This window comes from Cydia pomonella, chromosome 1 (genome assembly GCF_033807575.1).
Source record: "Cydia pomonella isolate Wapato2018A chromosome 1, ilCydPomo1, whole genome shotgun sequence".
NCBI lineage: Eukaryota > Metazoa > Arthropoda > Insecta > Lepidoptera > Tortricidae > Cydia > Cydia pomonella.
Window position 1 is genome coordinate 41,080,386 of NC_084703.1, and position 18,901 is coordinate 41,099,286.

The 18,901-nt window shown below is 37.4% G+C and overlaps 2 protein-coding genes across 2 annotated transcripts; one reads left to right on the forward strand and one right to left on the reverse strand.

Annotated features, from left to right (window-relative positions):
• The first annotated feature begins 374 nt into the window (after positions 1 to 374).
• Positions 375 to 2,227, forward strand: LOC133518456 (uncharacterized). Its single transcript, XM_061852436.1, has 4 exons — positions 375 to 471; positions 671 to 814; positions 1,585 to 1,722; positions 1,938 to 2,227. The coding sequence occupies exons 1-4, from the start codon at positions 375 to 377 to the stop codon at positions 2,111 to 2,113; spliced, it is 555 nt and encodes a 184-aa protein (XP_061708420.1). The 3' UTR covers positions 2,114 to 2,227.
• Positions 2,228 to 9,025: 6,798 nt separating this feature from the next.
• LOC133523852 (torsin-1B) lies at positions 9,026 to 18,521 on the reverse strand. The gene is made up of 7 exons (XM_061859603.1): positions 18,384 to 18,521; positions 17,942 to 18,292; positions 17,507 to 17,775; positions 16,020 to 16,171; positions 15,021 to 15,166; positions 11,969 to 12,116; positions 9,026 to 10,078 (listed from the first exon to the last, which is right to left on the reverse strand). The coding sequence occupies exons 2-7, from the start codon at positions 18,141 to 18,143 to the stop codon at positions 9,940 to 9,942; spliced, it is 1,056 nt and encodes a 351-aa protein (XP_061715587.1). The 5' UTR covers positions 18,144 to 18,292; positions 18,384 to 18,521; the 3' UTR covers positions 9,026 to 9,939.
• Positions 18,522 to 18,901: the final 380 nt, after the last annotated feature.

Genomic DNA, 18,901 nt, shown 5'->3' on the forward strand with positions numbered 1-18,901 from the left:
GTATAGAAGGCGATATGTATGGCCTTATTGTTTGTTAGTTTTTTGGCAATAATTTACTATTGTTGTTTATTATACTTTAAAATCTAAATAAGTACATTGTTTGGATAAATATTGGTGGAGGGATTGTAGTATTTTGGTAAATGTAGGTAGCTCATAAAAATATGTAAATGACAGTTTGCCGTAAAATACATGACCGTTACGTGGCTATCAGACTGTTTAATTTGTAATTAAATCCTAAACACAATAATAAAAACATAAAAGCATGTATAATTGTAATAAAAAATTTTTGACACGTTAAATTACTTTCAGACAAAATAGTGCCTTTATTCATTCCAGCTTCGCCATCAAACTCTCTGATGCTCATCTTCAACGGGATGTATTTCCGCGGCGCGTGGAAACAACCTTTCCTAAAGGTCGAGCCAGCTATGTTCTACACGGCCAACAGTGAGAAAAAGCAAGTGCAGACTATGTGTACGAAGGGCATCTTCAAGACTGGCTCTCTTCCTGGTCTTGACAGTTCAGCTATTGAACTGCCTTATGATGTGAGTGTGGTGTTTTATTTTAGATTCTTTAATACCTAATAGATATCGGAGGATAATAACAAATAGAAATCGTTATATTTGATCTTTAGTCGACGAACTTATTAGACATTAAACAAAAGTTCACCTAGGGCGGTCTCACGCGGCTGACGGCTGGTTTGCCCGCGGCGCCGCTCGAAGACATCCAGGACAACTTGCGCGAGGAGGAGCTGCAGGCGTCGCTGCCCACATTCTACGTGGAGACCACTACAAAACCAGTTGCAGCCTTAGCCAAGGTATTTTATTATTTATTAACCTAGCGTTCAGGGTGGTTACAACATACTGGTACGGTTGAGCACGCCAGGGTATTTTATTGAATTAACAATTAATTGATAATATTTTATGAAGATCATACTTAGAGATTTGCGGGCTGATAAGTATGTCATCCTTGCGACAGATATTCTAGACTTTGATAGACACTAAAACAAGAACTTCGCATTTAATGGCATACCTATTTCACTCAAAAAGTATATTTTTCTACTCTTCGACAATAATGGTTGAATAAGATTTCGTATACTAAACTATAATTGCGTACTTTTCATGCGCAACTCAACTACAACATTCATTTCGATACGCTGTAGTAAAAAAAACTATTAAATTTTACCAATCACGTGCCGCCGCGTCCAACCACCACCCACCCACGTCCTATAGAAAAGACTAAAGGGGCGCGGGGCGCAAATTTCATTGATTATTTAGGTTTTATAGTAAAAAAATATTATTTTATATGACGCATGGAAAAGGTATAAATAGTGATATAATCAAGCTTTTCAATCTCGTACCTTACTTAGGCAACTCAGCAAGCTTTGTTGCCTAAGTGCAATCAAGTTTTATACAATCATGATATTCACGATTGAAAAAAATATCATTTTTAATCTTGTGTTTTCACCTGTATTATGACAATAAAGTACTTACAAACATATTACGTTAGGCTTCATCTTACTGACCGGAACGAAAATTTTTATGTTGGAGCAAACGTTAAAATGTGTCTTTATAATTGATATTGCAGTTCGGAGTGAGCAGCATCTTCAGTCGCGACGCCGAGCTGTCGGGTGTTTCTTCAGCGGAGGGACTCTTCGTGCAGGAGCGGTCCAACACGTGGCGGTTCGTGTCGACAACGCGGACACCTCTGCGTCACAACTGGCAGGTATAGATAGATATTTGAAAGCCTTGTAAGCTTTAGCGTCTGTTCGACACGTAACGCACGTAAACTTCCTCGCTTGCACGAATTCTATCTTACCAACGCACGGATACGGATCATTCGTTTATTTCTTTCTTTATATTGGTTTATACAATCAGTTTCAAGCTACTTTAAATATGAGCTCATAACGTCATAACCTTTTGTTACATTTAATTTTTCAGCATCTAACGCAGTCCAGGAGTCTCTTAAGAACATCCCATTGTCCAGCATCAAAGAACCACGCCGCTTCAGCGTCGACCGACCCTTCATGTTCTTCATCATCGATCGCCTTGACAACTTGGTGGTTATTGCTGGAAAAGTCATAGACCCAGAAGCACCGACGCCGGTCGAAATTTAAACAATTATTTAAAGAAACAAAAGACTTAATTTTCTATTACTATTTTTGTTTCAACTGTTTGTTTTTGTGAATCTTTTTATTTAAATTTGGAGCATGATTATGTTTTGCTGTGAATTTAATTGACTGTAATTGTTTTTTCTCAAACTTGCTGTGAAATGATGACATAACTTACGTCAAATTAGGTCCGGAAATACTACATATCAGGTGCGATGAGTGAAGATGATATGTAAAGGAATTTCATACTGCCTTACACACCTAGGACTGTAAAGCAACCTTCTTTTGTTTTTTAACGTCAAATTGTGACACAGCGTCTTGGCATCCAACCATGAACTAGCTTCAGTTAGCTTGGTACGGTGATTTGTTGTGAATATTCGTTGCTAAGCAACGGCGGTGGTGCATCGCGCTGGCGCGCGGGCTTACGCGCGCAAGTTTATACACCGCTGGTAGAGTGGCGAGCCGAGTAGGTCGCCACAAAACAAATTGACTACAATTTTTTTGTTTTAATTGCAAATTTGAGAAAAGCACTATCATATCTCGGCGAGAAACGGGGTTGCCGGCCGCATATCTCTATCCGGCCTATATATCTACTTGGCCTGCAACCCTACGTTTCCCGGCCTCTATAGTAATGTACTATTAATCTTAAATCTATGAGAATGTCGATTTTTTTATCGCGATTAAAGGTTGGTATACTTGGTATCATAGTAAAAGTTGCTCAGTAAATATGACTTATACAACGTATACCCACCCCACTTTCATTGGCTGGTGTAACACATTGTATAAATACCAAACTTCTAAACACTAATGTTTATATGGCATCCAACACATATTCTAGATTCCATAGAAATGTCATTCCATATTTCAGGTATACTAAATTTGAGAGGGAAGAATAGCTTTTCGACCCTAGCGAAATAACGGTACTTTTTCTATGAAAATCCTTTTCGGGAGAAAACGTTTTCCACTAACTAAATCTAAACAAATCACTTTGATGTTGGTGTCGATCGCTTCAGCATAATATATTCTAGGTTCATAGGTTTCGCTTTAAAACATTTTTTAAGAAAAATGTGAAATTAACCTATAAACTTAGTTTTTCATTGTGTCAATAACATACAAAAAAACATGGAGAATGGAAGATATGTAGAAGTGAAATAGTACATTGTGGAAAGCAAAATACTCTTGATGTGGCTCGTTAACCTATTGATTAGTGTTAAGTGAGAGGTCATAACATGCGTGCGTATTTGTAAACATATAGGCATACATACATTTTGACGTTAATGCTTTTGGTTAGGAATTACAGGTGGCGCTTCAAAATGGATACAAAAAGTTTCATGAGAGGGCTCTCTTTGTCCTATATATTATACTACTCTTTGCTTCCCTCTTAATGTTTATGCTTTACTCAATAATAACACTGAATTTCTTATAATAAAGCGACATAAAATAGCTTACAATACAATTCAGTCAGTTACCTAAAATAATACGGTTAAATTCATAAGAAAAATAATGTAGGTAGTTCAACCCCGCTGTGAGATTTTTATGCACCCACCCGGCATCATTTAATTGTCGCGCTGGTCGTGCCTGGGAGTTAATTGCAATAAAACAAGTTTGGAGATAAAACAATTAGTGTTTATAGGTTTAGACGTTAGTGCAACATGGACAAAGAAAACGCAAGAACTAAAACAAGGATTCTATACCCCTGTGGCACCTCTGCCACCTTTGCAGAAGCAATTGCTGAATAAATTAAGAGAGAGACGCCCATTGAACACCTTAGCTGGCCCTAATGGACTCAATCATCAGGTATCCTCTTTGAATTTGCTATACAAGGCTGGCCCAAGCAATTCACAAAACAAAAGCGTTCTCAATGGACCAGAGAATCCTTTTCCAATTGACACCGAATTCGTAACAGTGCGACAGGGTTGTGAAGATTTAAACTCTGTTGCGTACCAAGATGATAAGAAAAGAATTTCAAAGTCGAGCGTCATTACTATTAGCAGTGATGAGGAAAATGACATAGACGAAAAGGATTTTTATTTTATTGATAAAGATGGCCTTGTTAATAAGAAACGGCTATCAGCAAGTACCCCTCTTAGCGCGTTGGTTCCAGCCACCGTGAAGAATATAACGCGAAGCTTGAATATACCTCATAGCAGGGAGCGGCAAGGTTTAACACCACTGGAAAATCAGGAAAGGGTAGATGGCCGAGCAAAACGGAGACTTAATTTCAATCAAACGGTTCATGAGAGGATGCAGTCGCCTGATCTATGTACGTAAGAATATAACTAACAAAATAATTGATTATTCGCCTTCTATATACCTATTTCTTATTATGTATTTTGTAAATGTTAAGTAATGGTAATGGTTGGATTACTATCCAAGTTTTGTGTCATTTAATTTACAGTACAAAAATCGTACATGACTAGTATGGACACGGGTGAAATTCTATTGTACCTCTTACAAGTCGAAACGAAACCAGTGGCACTTCCACGGGTGAAAAGCGAGACGAGAGCACGCGTTATCGACTGGATGATGAAAGTTAATGTATGTAATCATGCGTGTTACGTTAATTAAAATGAACTATAATCTCCTATATTCCTATTCAAAGCGAATGATGCTCTATGAATACCATAACTGTTTCGTTTTCTAAAATAGATCTCCGTATTTGTTTTATAGAGAAAAATAGTACGAATAGTGATTTTTTTTTTGAGAATTGAATTAAACTTAGGGCATAGACGGCAATCCAGCCACCATTCAGACCGCGGTGTGGTACCTGGACACGTTGCTGGCCACATGCAACGTGACGATGAAGAACGTGGAGCTAGAGGCTGCGGTCGCGTACTGGATCGCGTCCAAGCACCACGGGCCGCCCACACCTGCGTCCAAACTTATCCAATACGCCAAATACGCCTTCACGCGGGAGAAGCTGCTGGAGGCGGAGAGACTCATATTGCTTAGATTGGTATGTAACTACTATTTATACTTTTTTGATATAGTTAATAAAAATAACTAGGAAAGTTTAATATTAAAGTTGATATCGTTAGAATGTTCTACTCGTATTTTAACGGCTCTAAGTTAAGGATGACTCACGATAGAATGGCCCGGGTCTGGGCCGAGGCAACCGACACTTCGTTTTCTATGACAGATGACCGGTGATCACGTGATTCTTTCTATAGGGAACGAAGTGTCGGATGCATCGGCCCGGACCCGGGTCGTTCTAATGTGAGTCATCCTTTAATATGCATAACTATGATATACTCGTATGTATAAAGCGTGTAAAAACAAAAGGAAATAAATGGAAAGATTCGGGTTATTCCCACAAGTCACAACCAAGTTGTTACAAGTTGGGAAAAATAATTCCCAATAGTTACCACTGGTAAAAGGAAAAAAATCCCAGTAGTTACCACTTGAAGTTTGTTAGAGTTCAATACTAATAAAAACAGTATAAATAGTAGGTATTGTATGTATAGTTATAGAGTGTGTATTAGCAATTTATTAAGAATAATTAAGAACTAGAATTTTATTACAATAAAAAGCAAGTTAATTAATCTTATGTTAACAAAAGAACTTAAAACTAATAAAAACCAAACAAAAGATTTCCCCAAATAAAATAAAGAGTACTTTAAGAAATAATTATAAGTCAAGTAGTGTTTTATTAAACTACCTTAAAAGTGATTAAAAAAAAACAGTTTTACCAGTACAAATGCAAAAACTAAATTAGTTAAGAGGAATGAGGACGGCCTATTCTCCATACAAACGTAGTCCCCATTTTCCTCTCCGGATAATGAGGTTTTGGAAAATATTTTTACATAATTTGATATATATTAACCATAGCTTTACTTTTTTGGTTTTTTGTATTATTATAATATAGGAGCAGAATTCATACAAAACAGATTTCATACAAAATGTTTAAATACTTCAAAGTCCTATATTAAGTAAAAAATTTAAAAAATCAAACATAGAGGCATAGCTATTTTCAATAATGTTAATATCCAGAGAGGAAAATGAGGACTACGTTTGTGTGAAAAGGTGATTTCGCGCGGGTCTTCCACTTTCGTCTTAAGGATAAATTAACGTTTGGATGTAATTTATCTTATTAATCGTAATTTGAATTAATTATACAAACTAATAACCAAATCAGTCAAAAACAAACTAATTTTGATCACTTTAAGGCAGTTTACTGGAACAGTAATCAACAAACATATCATTATTTTTTACTATTTATTTACTTATCTTAGTTTTGAACTTAAACAAAATGTTGGTGGTAACTACTGGAAAAATTCCCACCTTTTACTAGTAGTAACTACTGGGGGAAAAAAATCTCAGTAGTAACCACTGGGGCCTTACCTATTCGACATGCTAAAAGTGACGTTTCGTGTTGATTTCCATTTGATGTGGGAAATATTGTGACTTGTCGAATTGCTACCATCACCACGTGTCATTGAACAATATCCACACTAGAGGCGGGGCGTTGTACCGGAATAGTTTTTGGAACAGGTTTTTTGTAATAGACTACTTTTAGCTTGTCGAGTATTTAAAAGTACGGACTTTGATTTCTGAAATTAAACAAATAAGAAACTTTCATCACCTCGTACCTCCATTCTTACCGTTACTTTAAGCAAAATAAAATTTTGTTAACAGACGGTCGTCTGGGCGTCTGTTGTATCTAAAAATAATATATAATAAAAATATACATGACAATATATATGACAAACAAAGCAACAAGAAAAGCCGAAAAAAATACTGTTTCTTCGCAGCACTAAACTGCATTTTCATTGTCAGGTAGGTTTTGGGATTATACTGAGCAACTTTTACTATGGGACCAACCTAGGTAACTTTGGTACAATAAAGAATATTTGACTACAAAAAACCCTATTACTCTTGTGTATTTAACCTACTCGTATTTTGCCCTTAGTAGCTTATAGTAACCTCGAATTGGTTGTTATTTTTAAAAGCTTTTATTTAGTTTCACCTGTCCCGTTGTTTGTCTGTAATCAAATCCTTGTGACTCACGTGTATGTATGTATATGTATTTTGCAAAAATAGGTATGATTAAACATTGAAAAAATACATACAGACATAGTAAGTCAAAAATAAATAAAATAAAATTAGGTACATATATTTTTATTGTATAAAATCTACGAGTCAACTAGCCGACATTTCAGTTACGAGTAGGTATAAGTTCTCTTAGGTAATCGTGTACGTGTATTAGGTACATGATAACATAAGTCTCCAGTCATGCCCAAATAAATAATTATAAGAACTATTTTCCACAGCTTTCAAGTCAGATAATCTGGTGCTAAAAACTTGATGTCTGCACACTGAAAAAAAAATAGTAGGTAAGTACATACTTATGAACCAGGACTTCAGATATTTATAAACTAAAATACTATATTTTTTTAAGTCACCCAAAAAACTAAATTTTTTAACTCGCATAGTATATGCGAAAAAACAAGTCATGGAATGCCAGAAAACCCATACATTCTAAGACTCTTCTCTTTCCGCACAGACTCTATACTATATTATAATTCACATAGGTGTTTACTTTTACTTAGTACTATTGGGCTCATTTAAAAATGAACTTACCTGTTAATTTTTCAAATGATTGGTTGCTTTTTATTCTTAAAAGGCAATTCACTTATTTCTCTGTTCTTGTGGCCACCATACTTTTGGAAATCTGTAGAATTTGCAGTCACTATTCTTTTAGTGTTTTTCCAGTTCATAACAATACATCTTGTTGGGACCATAGTTATTATTTACCTTAAAATAATAAATGTTTACAGCAAAACCATCAGACGACTGCACTTTACATACAGTAGGTAGATCTTAACTTAATAATAGGGTTGTTCCATCTACAAATCTTAGGGCAGAATTGTATCCCAATAAATTCTTTTGGATTATAAGAATATGTTAAACTACTTTTAGGGGACCTGTACTGACCATATTTTTGGAAATATTGAATTTAAAATATCTTTTGGCACACGTCACGTGACCAAACTCGAAACGTCATTGAAGATTCTGATGACGTCACAACTCTCGGATTGACACTGTTGACAGCTAGGCGATAAACAACAAATGACATACTGACTACATAGTACCCTAAAGATTCCAGCTCTCTAGCGTTATTCAAACCGAAACTACGAGAGTCCGAAAATACGACGAAACGTGCCGAGAAAAGATAGGCACTTCCTTTTGCCCTTTCAAATTCATAAAGATTGCTTTCACAATATATATACTAATCCATGAATGTAATCTCTTCGAGTTTGGGTTTGTTACAATTGTGACAATGTGTAAAAGACTGTTGAAAGAAAAGTACAGACAGTAATAAAAGCTTGTATTTTTTTATACCACGACGGTGGCAAACAAGCATACGGCCCGCCTGATGGTAAGCAGTCACCGCAGCCTATGGACGCCTGCAACTCCAGAGGGGTTACATGCGCGTTGCCGACCCTTTAAAAACATGTAGGTAAGTACACTCCTTTTTTGAAGAACCCCATACTGTAGACTAAGTATTAATAATATTCTTTTGGTATGATTTGGATGTTTGTGTAATAATAATAATAAGAGGAAGCGCTGGTGGCCTAGCGGTAAGAGCGTGCGACTTGCAATCCGGAGGTCGCGGGTGCCAACCCCGGCTCGTACCAATGAGTTTTTCGGAACTTATGTACGAAATATCATTTGATATTTACCAGTCGCTTTTCGGTGAAGGAAAACATCGTGAGGAAACCGAATTAATCCCAACAAGGTCTAGTTTACCCTCTGGGTTGGAAGTTGGAAGGTCAGATGGCAGTCGCTTTCGTAAAAACTAGTGCCTACGACAAATCATGGGATTAGTTGTCAAGCGGACCCCAGGCTCCCATGAGCCGTGGCAAAATGCCGGGACAACGCGACAAAAAGAAGTTTGTGAAATAATAAAACAAGCAGTACTAATAGTAACATTTATTTTTAACGTTGATGGACGTAAAACAAATATACAGTATAAAAAAACTTAATTTATTTCGATTAGTAGGTATCACTGGGGAATCTAATAAAAATTAAATAAATTATGAATGCTACCCAGAGCAATAGCTGAGCCTGAGCACCCATAAGCACCCAAATGACACAAAATTAACTTGGCACAAACAAGGAGGTAACTTTCCAGAGAGATTCGTACTTAGCTTGCTTTATAAAATACTTACAGAACAGCTCAACTGTACTTATCTTTATTAGTATCATATAAAAATGGAAGTAATTAGTTAATAAAACAATGACAATTATTTGTTTGATTATAGGTTTAACCATTATTTCGTTTACTTTTATGATACCTGCGTTATTTATTTTTTACTTCAAGACCACATAAAACAAGAATACTTTTAAAAAGTTAGGACACCGTTTAAATATGAAAAAATACTTATAGATTTTTATAATAAATAGCGTACTTACTATTAAAACATATTAAGGTACAAAGCAGAACATAGTTCTATTTAAAATACGAGTATCTAATACTCATACGTAAGTCGTGTTTTGATCTAGTGAAAACGATGAAAACTATCATCAATCAAGAGGTTCGCAACCTTCAACCTTTTGAAAGCCTATTTTATTATAACACCTCATAGTAATCCTTATTGAAATGCATACAGGTTAATTTTAATCTGTAACCGGGTGCATCTGTGCTCACAAAGGACACGCAGCTGCCCGAAACCCCATTCCAAGCAGCTCGCGTGCCGTGGAGTGTCGACCCCTGGTTGGTAGGTAAGACGGTGCATGCCCAAATGCTTGCTCAGTGTGAAAACCCCGCTTTTAAAAAGTAAACACGATTTCTTAAATTATCACAATTGCAACTTATAACAATAGACCATTTATAGATCACTGTTCTCCTTTTTCGGTTTGTGCTTCTGTACTACGTAGGGAATGTGCTTCGTGAATCTTTTGCAGCCGTTATTCGCGAAAATTGGCTGCGCTTCGCTCGGCCCGTACGTTATCACGGACATCGCATCTCTGAAAATAAGAAAAATATAATATGAAATGAAAATAAAATACACAGCGTCAAGGATGGAGGAAAGATGTTGCGTACACTATTTACTATTTACATTATTTCATGTTCGCTTCCTATTTTATTTATTTTTTAATTCAAAAAAATGAAGAGGTCGATCATAATTATTCCGTAAAGCCGTGTTCTGAGCAACATTTCGTTTGAGCAAAAGCAAATGTGTGCTCTTCCCATTTACTATTGGAACAAGTGCTTCCATCTACCGAACGAACAAACGATTGCTCGCTCAGAACTGTTCAGAACACTAAGTGAGAACGCGGCTTAAAAACTTCTTAAAAATTAAAGTATGTACCTACCTGTCATCACATATGACTAAGTATATAATCGATGTTTTGTGTATTATAATAGTTATATCACTACATTCATTAAATTAATCAAAATCTTAAAGGGGCCTACTGATTAACAGTCCGCCGGACGGTATCGGCCTGTCAGTTAGAACAAAACTTTGACAGTTCCGAACAACAGACAGGCGGACTGTTAATCAGTGGGCCCTTTAAGAGGATCTACATATGATATTATCATGTGATGTGAATTATATAAGTCTGGTTTGAGCAACAAAGAATGTTATTATTCTATAAGTGGAAACTGTTATGGCTTTGTGTGTATTGTATATTTGTTTAAACATATGTATTATTTTTCGCTGTTTGTTTCTCAATAATAAATAAAATAAAATGAAATAAAATGTGCCCATGACATATGAGGAATATTTCAAACCACTAATTATACCTAAAGCGGAGTGAGGTTTATAACCAAAAAGTACGCTCCATAATCTTAAATAGAAAAAAAAACCGACTTCACAAGCTGTTTGAAATTATGCCATTTAATTATTACAGCCATGGTGCATCTCAAAAAATTGTCGTAGAGGAGTTCCATCCTGGTCTTCATGAGCAGTTCCATTTCACCAAAAGGCACCATTTAAATGCAAATGATTAGTTTTTATAACTAAAACTTTTAAACTATTAAATATACTAAAAAAAAACTATAAAATTTGAGAAGTTCCCTGGATTTCTCATGGCTCCCATCTTCTGAACTCGAGCTTGACAAACATGTGGCTTAAAACCCTAACTTGCAGAACAAACACAACAAGAGGAAAAATCGCCAAACGTAAACTATACGTCGTCGATAAGTTCTGTTCTGTCACATCATCAGCAGTTCCACTTCATCAAATGTCACTTTATAAAAATGTAAATGATTGATTTGTTGATTTGAGGACTTCCCTCGATTCCTCATGGATCTCATCATGAGATCTGGGCTTTGACAAAACTGGGACCAATCTGTATGTATATAATTTCAGATTTCAATCAACAAAAGAATTTTCAATATCGGTCTAGTAATTACGGGGTTATGGAATAACAACACTTAAAAATAACATATAACCCAATTTAGAACGTTCTTCTGAAATCTTGAAGTCGGTTAAAAAGAGAACATGACAATAACTATACCTGGTTATAGTCAATTCATTAAAACAAAATGCAATCCTGTAGATAGTTTGACTTTTCTTTCAGTCACTCTGCTTTAGGTATACCTACGCCTTACGCTTACATTTCGGCCACGAAATGCACGCTCTGAGGGTGCACGCTATACTTTTGTTTTAACTCATGCACGGCGTTCGCCGTCAGTCCTCGGGCTAGTGGGCTCAACTTACACCATCATCTGCTCAATGAGCTCGGCGAAACCGTACGCGTACAGCTCATCCAGGAACGTAGTGGTCTATCAGGTGGGGAAAGTCCACTGCTACTTACGCCATCATCTGCTCTGTGGGCTGCGCGAAGCCGTGCGCGTGCAGCTCGGCCAAGAACGTAGTTATCTATCAGGTGGTGATGTCGACTGCTACTTACGCCATCATCTGCTCTGTGGGGTCGGCGACGCCGTGCGCGCGCAGCTCGGCCAGCGCGCATTGCTCCACGTGCTGCTGCTCCAGCGGCAGGAACGGGATGTAGTGGTCTATCAGGTGGTTCGCGATCGTCGACGACTGCTTGAAACCACCTGCAAACAAAAGTTATTTACAAGTTTGAGCCATATAGCGGTCCCGGCGTAGACTCGCGTGACGTGGGCGCACACCGCTGTGGGGTTATTTACTTTATTTACACACATATCATAAACCCTCTATGATGCCTTCAAAATCCGTAAATAATGGCCAACATTACGATAAAGTGTTTTGTTACAACAAATTTCTTATCTGTGATGATGTTGTAATTGCTTCATAACTACATCAAAATCGATTTGATTATGATTTCAAATTAGAAACATCTCTGAAAAAAAAACAATTCCATTTGACCTCTATTCTAATATCAGTCGAGATGCTTTTTTGTTCGAAATGAAATGTCAATTGCATACAATTATGTAAGGTCCGACCGAGAACGCGTTTTCTGTCTCGGCCGAGAACGAGACCGAGACCGAGATTCAATGGCATTCTCGGCCGAGACCGAGACCGAGACCGAGAATTTATAAAATAGAAGAAAAAAACACGATTTTAGCAATCAAAATGTTTTAATAGTCGAAATTTGATGATTTATCAGAAAAAGTTATTATGGCCACTTCGTAGCGCTATTAAATAAATAGTATTTTTAGGGTTCCGTAGCCAAAATGGCAAAAACGCTTATAGTTTCGCCATTGCCGTCTGTCTGTGTCTGTCCGTATGTCATAACCATTTTACTCGAAAACTATACGATATATTTTAAAACGATATATGGAACGATGGTGTATTATGTAAGTCGCATCTTAGTAAGGTAAATAATTAAGCTGTAATAAATACTTTTTCAGGGAAATGATTTTGAATATCTTCTTATTAAAATGAAGGAAGTGCCGCGAACATTCGCTCTTTTGCTTGTCTGGCTTTTTGTATTGTATGAAGGTACGGAACCCTCCATTATACGTTGCCCGACACGCACTTGGCCGGTCTTTCTAGTACGGATGTGCACAAAAAGAGGTACAGTAACAATAATTAAAATTTAAAAAGTTATATATTGTTACCCAAAAAACGTAATTTTTCAGCGTTATGGTCCGTTAAATTGTGACAATGCTCGTCGTTTAACTGGTCAGTTAGTGGCTTGCTACTAAGCTAAGCCACATTAAATGAAAATCAACCTATGTCTCAAAAACCACACCGCGAGTTTCGTCAAAACTGCATAGAGATGCAAAGTTAGCATGAAATTATGTCCAATATTCCACAACAGTAAGCCGCCACAGGTATTGTTTTGTACTTACCTACTGCTTTACTTTTTCCCGTAAACAAAAATATATTAAGTATCAAAATATCCAGTGTCATGTTACACCCACATCAAGTTAATTTAAGTTACATCTCAATAACAATATACACTCATTTATTAACTCTTCCGCAATAACAACAACCACAAAACGAAAAGAAGCAAAGAACAAGTCATTACTGGCAACCGAGCCTATCCGATCCCAACACCGTATTTGATAAGTAATTGGCTTAAAATGTGGGTACGAAACCAATCAAAATCACAAAAAACGTCACACCAAGCGGGCGAAGCAACCAACGGGTGGCTTAGAAACGGGTGCTCGTGCGCGGTAAATTCAAAATCCACCAATGATAACTTATTGCCTAGTCTCGGTCTCGGCAAGAATCTCGGCCCATTTTGGCCGAGAGCCGAGACCGAGATCTCGGCCCGATTTTTGGCCGAGAATGCCGAGACCGAGACCGAGACCGAGATCTCGGTCGGACCTTACAATTATGACATATTTCTAAAAATGTTTTCATTTGCCGCCATTTGACGTACAGTTTATCTATTAATTAGTTTTAAGTATAAAATGAATATATATGTTTTGTTATTTTTAAAGTAACTATAGCAAAAGTTTCGTGTAAAATGAGCAATAAAAATATTTCGGTGACGTCACCACATATCCGCGAGTTCCGCCAAGAGAGCAACGATGCTCTCTGTAATTTGAGTTAGTGAATATATCATAGAAAGTTTATAATATGTGTGTAGATGAAATAGTGTATGTAACTGTACGTAATTCGGCATTAAAACACTCGTGTGATCCTATTAAGAAACTCGCTTCGTTCGTATCTTAAACCCACACTCGTGTGTTTTAATGCCTTTTATTATGTAGCAGTCACATAAACTACTATTACTAGATTTCACTAAGAAGCTTTTAGTATGTCTGTCATTTTATAATCAAGACGTTGAAGTGAAACGCAACACCTTCGCACTTCGAATGATACACTTTCAATTCGAACTTGCTCCGAAACAGAAATACATAATTGCGTCATAACTGGATTTTAGTTATGCTTTAGAGAAAAATATATTAAATCTTATCATCATCTTCCTTGCGTTGCCCCGGTATTTTGCCACGGCTCATGGGAGCCTTGTATTCGCTTGGCAACTAATCCCAAGAATTGGCGTAGGCACCAGTTTTTACGAAAGCGACTACCATCCGACCTTCCAACCCAGAGGGTAAACTGGCCTTATTGGGATTAGACCGGTTTCCTCACGATGTTTTCCTTCACCGAAAATTTACTGGTAAATTTCATACGTAAGTTCCGAAAAACTCATTGGTACGAGTCGGCTATTACCGCTCGCTTCCCCTAAAAATATATTAACTCTTTGAACGCTTAATGTCATAAAGACAAACATCACTCAAACGCTAAGATCCCGGGCGCAAGAGCGCTAATGTAAATCTTACTCGAAAGTGTGAAGGTTACTTTGACAGCGTCCGCCATAACACCTATAGTTGTCCATGGCCCGGTGGGCACGACTAGCAACGATGACTTTAGTTGTTTTTTGCGTTCAAAACGTTATATACTAAAATAATAACAAATTTGTATACATTTAATTCATACAAATAGAATTGCCTTTATGGAGTTCAAAGTGATCTGGAGTATTGTAATTTTACCTTTCTATAAAACAAGAAGAAAGTGTATACCTGTAAAATATGCCGTTTTGCGAATTATAGGTTCGAACATGTGGAATTCCACATCACTCCTTTTCACTCCTTGTCCATACAAGTCCAAAAGAGTCGAGGCTATCTGACCTCCTCCAATATTAGAGATAAAGATGAATATGCTGTTCCTGTAATGCAGAAAAGTGCATCTTTAATAGTATACATATTTTTACCAGTAATAGCCCCAAATCAGTAGGTACCTCTTTAAAATTTATTATCCAGAATGAATTGCCTCGCGAGGAGTTGTCTAGGAAAAGGATAATGTTAAAGAATAACCATACAAATCAATTTAAGAATAAGTTACTAATTATTCTCCTGGACTCTTCGTATGCTAAGACAATCAATATTCAAGAACAGTTCGGCGCGCTTCGCGTACAGGAAGCTGAAGCCTGGAAGGGGCCCTTGGTTCAAAAAGTTTGATTGAATACTCAAGAAGATAAGAGTCTAAAGTAAGGACGCTGTGCACGAAGAATTTTGTACATTGTCCCGACATTACCTATCTCTATCGCACGGGTGTAATTATTATATTGCCGTGCGATGTACGATGCCGGTGGTCAGCGCCACTGTGCGAGGGACAGCAATATATTGCTGTGCGATGTACGATGCCGGTGGTCAGCGCCACTGTGCGAGAGACAGCAATATATTGCTGTGCGATGTACGATGCCGGTGGTCAGCGCCACTGTGCGAGAGACAGCAATATATTGCTGTGCGGTGTACGATGCCGGTGGTCAGCGCCACTGTGCGAGAGACAGCAATATATTGCTGTGCGGTGTACGATGCCGGTGGTCAGCGCCACTGTGCGAGAGACAGCAATATATTGCTGTGCGATGTACGATGCCGGTGGTCAGCGCCACTGTGCGACGAACAGCAATATATTATGCGCGTGCGCCTGAGGTCAGAAATGGCGGTTCAATGTACGAAATTATTTGTGCTTAATGTCCTTACGTTAACACGATAATCAAATATTATATACATACATACCTAAAATCAACTCCATCCACAGACTGGTGGTGATCCAGGAACGGCTTCACAGTGTCCAGAATGCTCGGACACATGTCATGTATTTCATCAAATATTATTAGAGACATTGGACAGCTCTTCACAACCCTAAATACTTCGGACATTACTTCCTTCTGAAAATGTAAATTGATTATATAATTATGTTTTGTACATTAGGCATATTACAATTATATTGCACCTACATCATTATTTAGACATAATAATTCGACATAATTTCGCAACGATTTTTTTCAAAGAACATGATTACTACAATGAGTTTTTCGGAACTTATGTACGAAATATCTTTTGATATTTACTAGTTGCTTTTCGGTGAAGGTAAACATCGTGAGGAAACCGGAGTAATCCCAACAAGGCCTAGTTTACCCTCTAGGTTGGAAGGGCAGATGGCAGTCGCTTTCGTAAAAACTAGTGCCTAGGCCAAATCTTGAGATTAGCTGTCAAGCGGACCCCAGGCTCCCATGAGCCATGGCAAAATGCTGGGACAATGCGCGGAAGAAGAAGAAGACTGATTATCATATCATAACAGTTGTTAGCAGAGCTTCACAATCTGTCACATTCTTTTTGGTTCACCAAAGTATTACATTTATTACTAAATTCACTCTCATTTTGCACAGATTATGTATAGTAACTCATGTTCATAGTTCATGACTTTGATTATAAATTGTTTTTAATGCGTTAAGAACATTACCCAAGACAGGCGGAATCAAACTGGTGTGGTTTGTAAAATCAGATTGAACTATAAGGTTCTCTTACTAAAAAACAAAGAGATAAACTTGCAAAGTGCCAGAAAGCTATGGAGAGGAGCATGCTCGGGGTAAAACTACAGGATAGAAACCGCAGCTCTGACATAAGAGCTAGAACAAAAGTAGCAGATATCCTCACTCACATAGATATGCAAAAATGGAGGTGGGCAGGTCACACTATAAGATGTAAGACAGAAAAGTGGAGCCAAAGAGTTCTCATGTGGCACCCTACAGACGGGTCAAGATCGCAAGGCCCTCAAGTAACAAGATGGGAAGACGAAATTATTCGTACAGTGGGACCACTCTGGACAAGGGTGGCAAGAGAGAGAAGATACTGGAAGGAGTTGGAGGAGGCCTTTGCCGACAGGCACACTGAACTAAGAGACTTCATATAATAATTCAAGACTATCAAAAAGAACAATCATGTTCAGAACAAAGGGCTATATAATAATAATAAGGTTCGAGAAGGTAAAAAGTAAACCCATCTATTAACCACTTAGAATTTCTCATTGCGCATGCTCGGGTTGACGCCGGTATGAAGTTTTGTATTATGTATTATCATATAAGAGAGGGCTATGCTCAGCAGTGGGCGACTGGAGGCTAATATGATGATCACGATGAATCAATCGGGAAGCGATTGCCTACCACTTGGAGGGTTAATTATACATCTGTTGTTACCACCTATCTATTCAAATTTGCACCTACCTTCTTCTTGTCCAAATCCTCACAGTTAAAGTCCTTATCTCCCATGAACAACTTGACATACTGGCTTTTAGTGCCCTTCTTGTAGAGGGCCTCAGCGATCATATTGGAGGCATAGTTCTTGCCAACTCCTGACCAACCATGCAGACTAATCACTAGTGCCTTCCGGTTGCTGTTGTTAAGCACTGCTTCTTTGTGTGCACTTATAATACTGCCTAGCTCATTCACTAGGGGTTGTCCAAACATATACTTGGAGAGTGATGACTTTAATTCTGAAATGTTTATGAAGTTAAAACATGCAAAGAGTAGCTTATATGTTATGACACTTAGTGCTGTTTTTCGAAGGCAATTTTGCCATGCATATATTATGGTGATGGTAAAGTTGATCCTGCATAGTCAGCTTTAGTACCAATAACTTCAAACTTAAACAACACTTACTCTCAATGTCATATGGGACATAATTTTCATTGCAACATTCCATGAACCGACAATATGAGTTCTCTTTTATCGTTTGCCACTTGTACCAACCACCTGTTATAAAAGCTGCACCCATCAAGGACATAGTAATTAGCTCTGCAACCATACATTCTAGAAGACCGCAGGTTATGATAAATATCAAAAGTAGGCTACAGTATTTCATTTTGAACTAAGTCCTTAATCTGCTTAATTTTTAATATATAGAAGTAGTTGCTTTTCCCAAGTATACAGCCTATTGTTCTTTTTAACTATTTAGTACTTCGTTTCTTCAAATTTAGTGATTACAAAGACCACACGTAGTCATTGGAGCCTCTGTAAAAAGGACAAATATGTAAGGTTTTAAGAAAGCTGTTTATTTACTGTAATTTCAAGATATCATAATTTTTAATTTATTCTCTCTTACCTGCTATATTACAGGTACTAGTGGATTTTGTAAAAAATCAAATCAAATTGCGATATCGTGCGTGCCAAGAACAATATGTACTATGACAGCATCGGCATCGCGAGTATCGCGTTCGCGACAATGACAATTGACAGATGCCATAATGAAGGGAGCGTTTGGATACCCACTACCTAGTGATTTTTCTTTGGTTTGGAATTTGGATTCGGGGGCCTACCGCGAAAACCGAAATTAGCGGGGATCTTTCTCTTTTACTCTCACTAAGACGTATTTAGAGAGACAGAGAAAAATGCCCGCAATTGACGAACTTCGATTTTCGTTGTTATAGCCCTGGTCAAATTTCTAAATTCATAACCGTGATGTTAAAATATTCATCGCTCAAGTCCAGTCCACTCATTTTCAGTTGCTACATTCATTTGGTGTTGATCAAATATTCAAATTCACTCATAAGGAGAAGGCATATTCCAATGAGATGAGCATATTAAAACATTCATTGTGAAAAGAATTCTACTAACAAAATC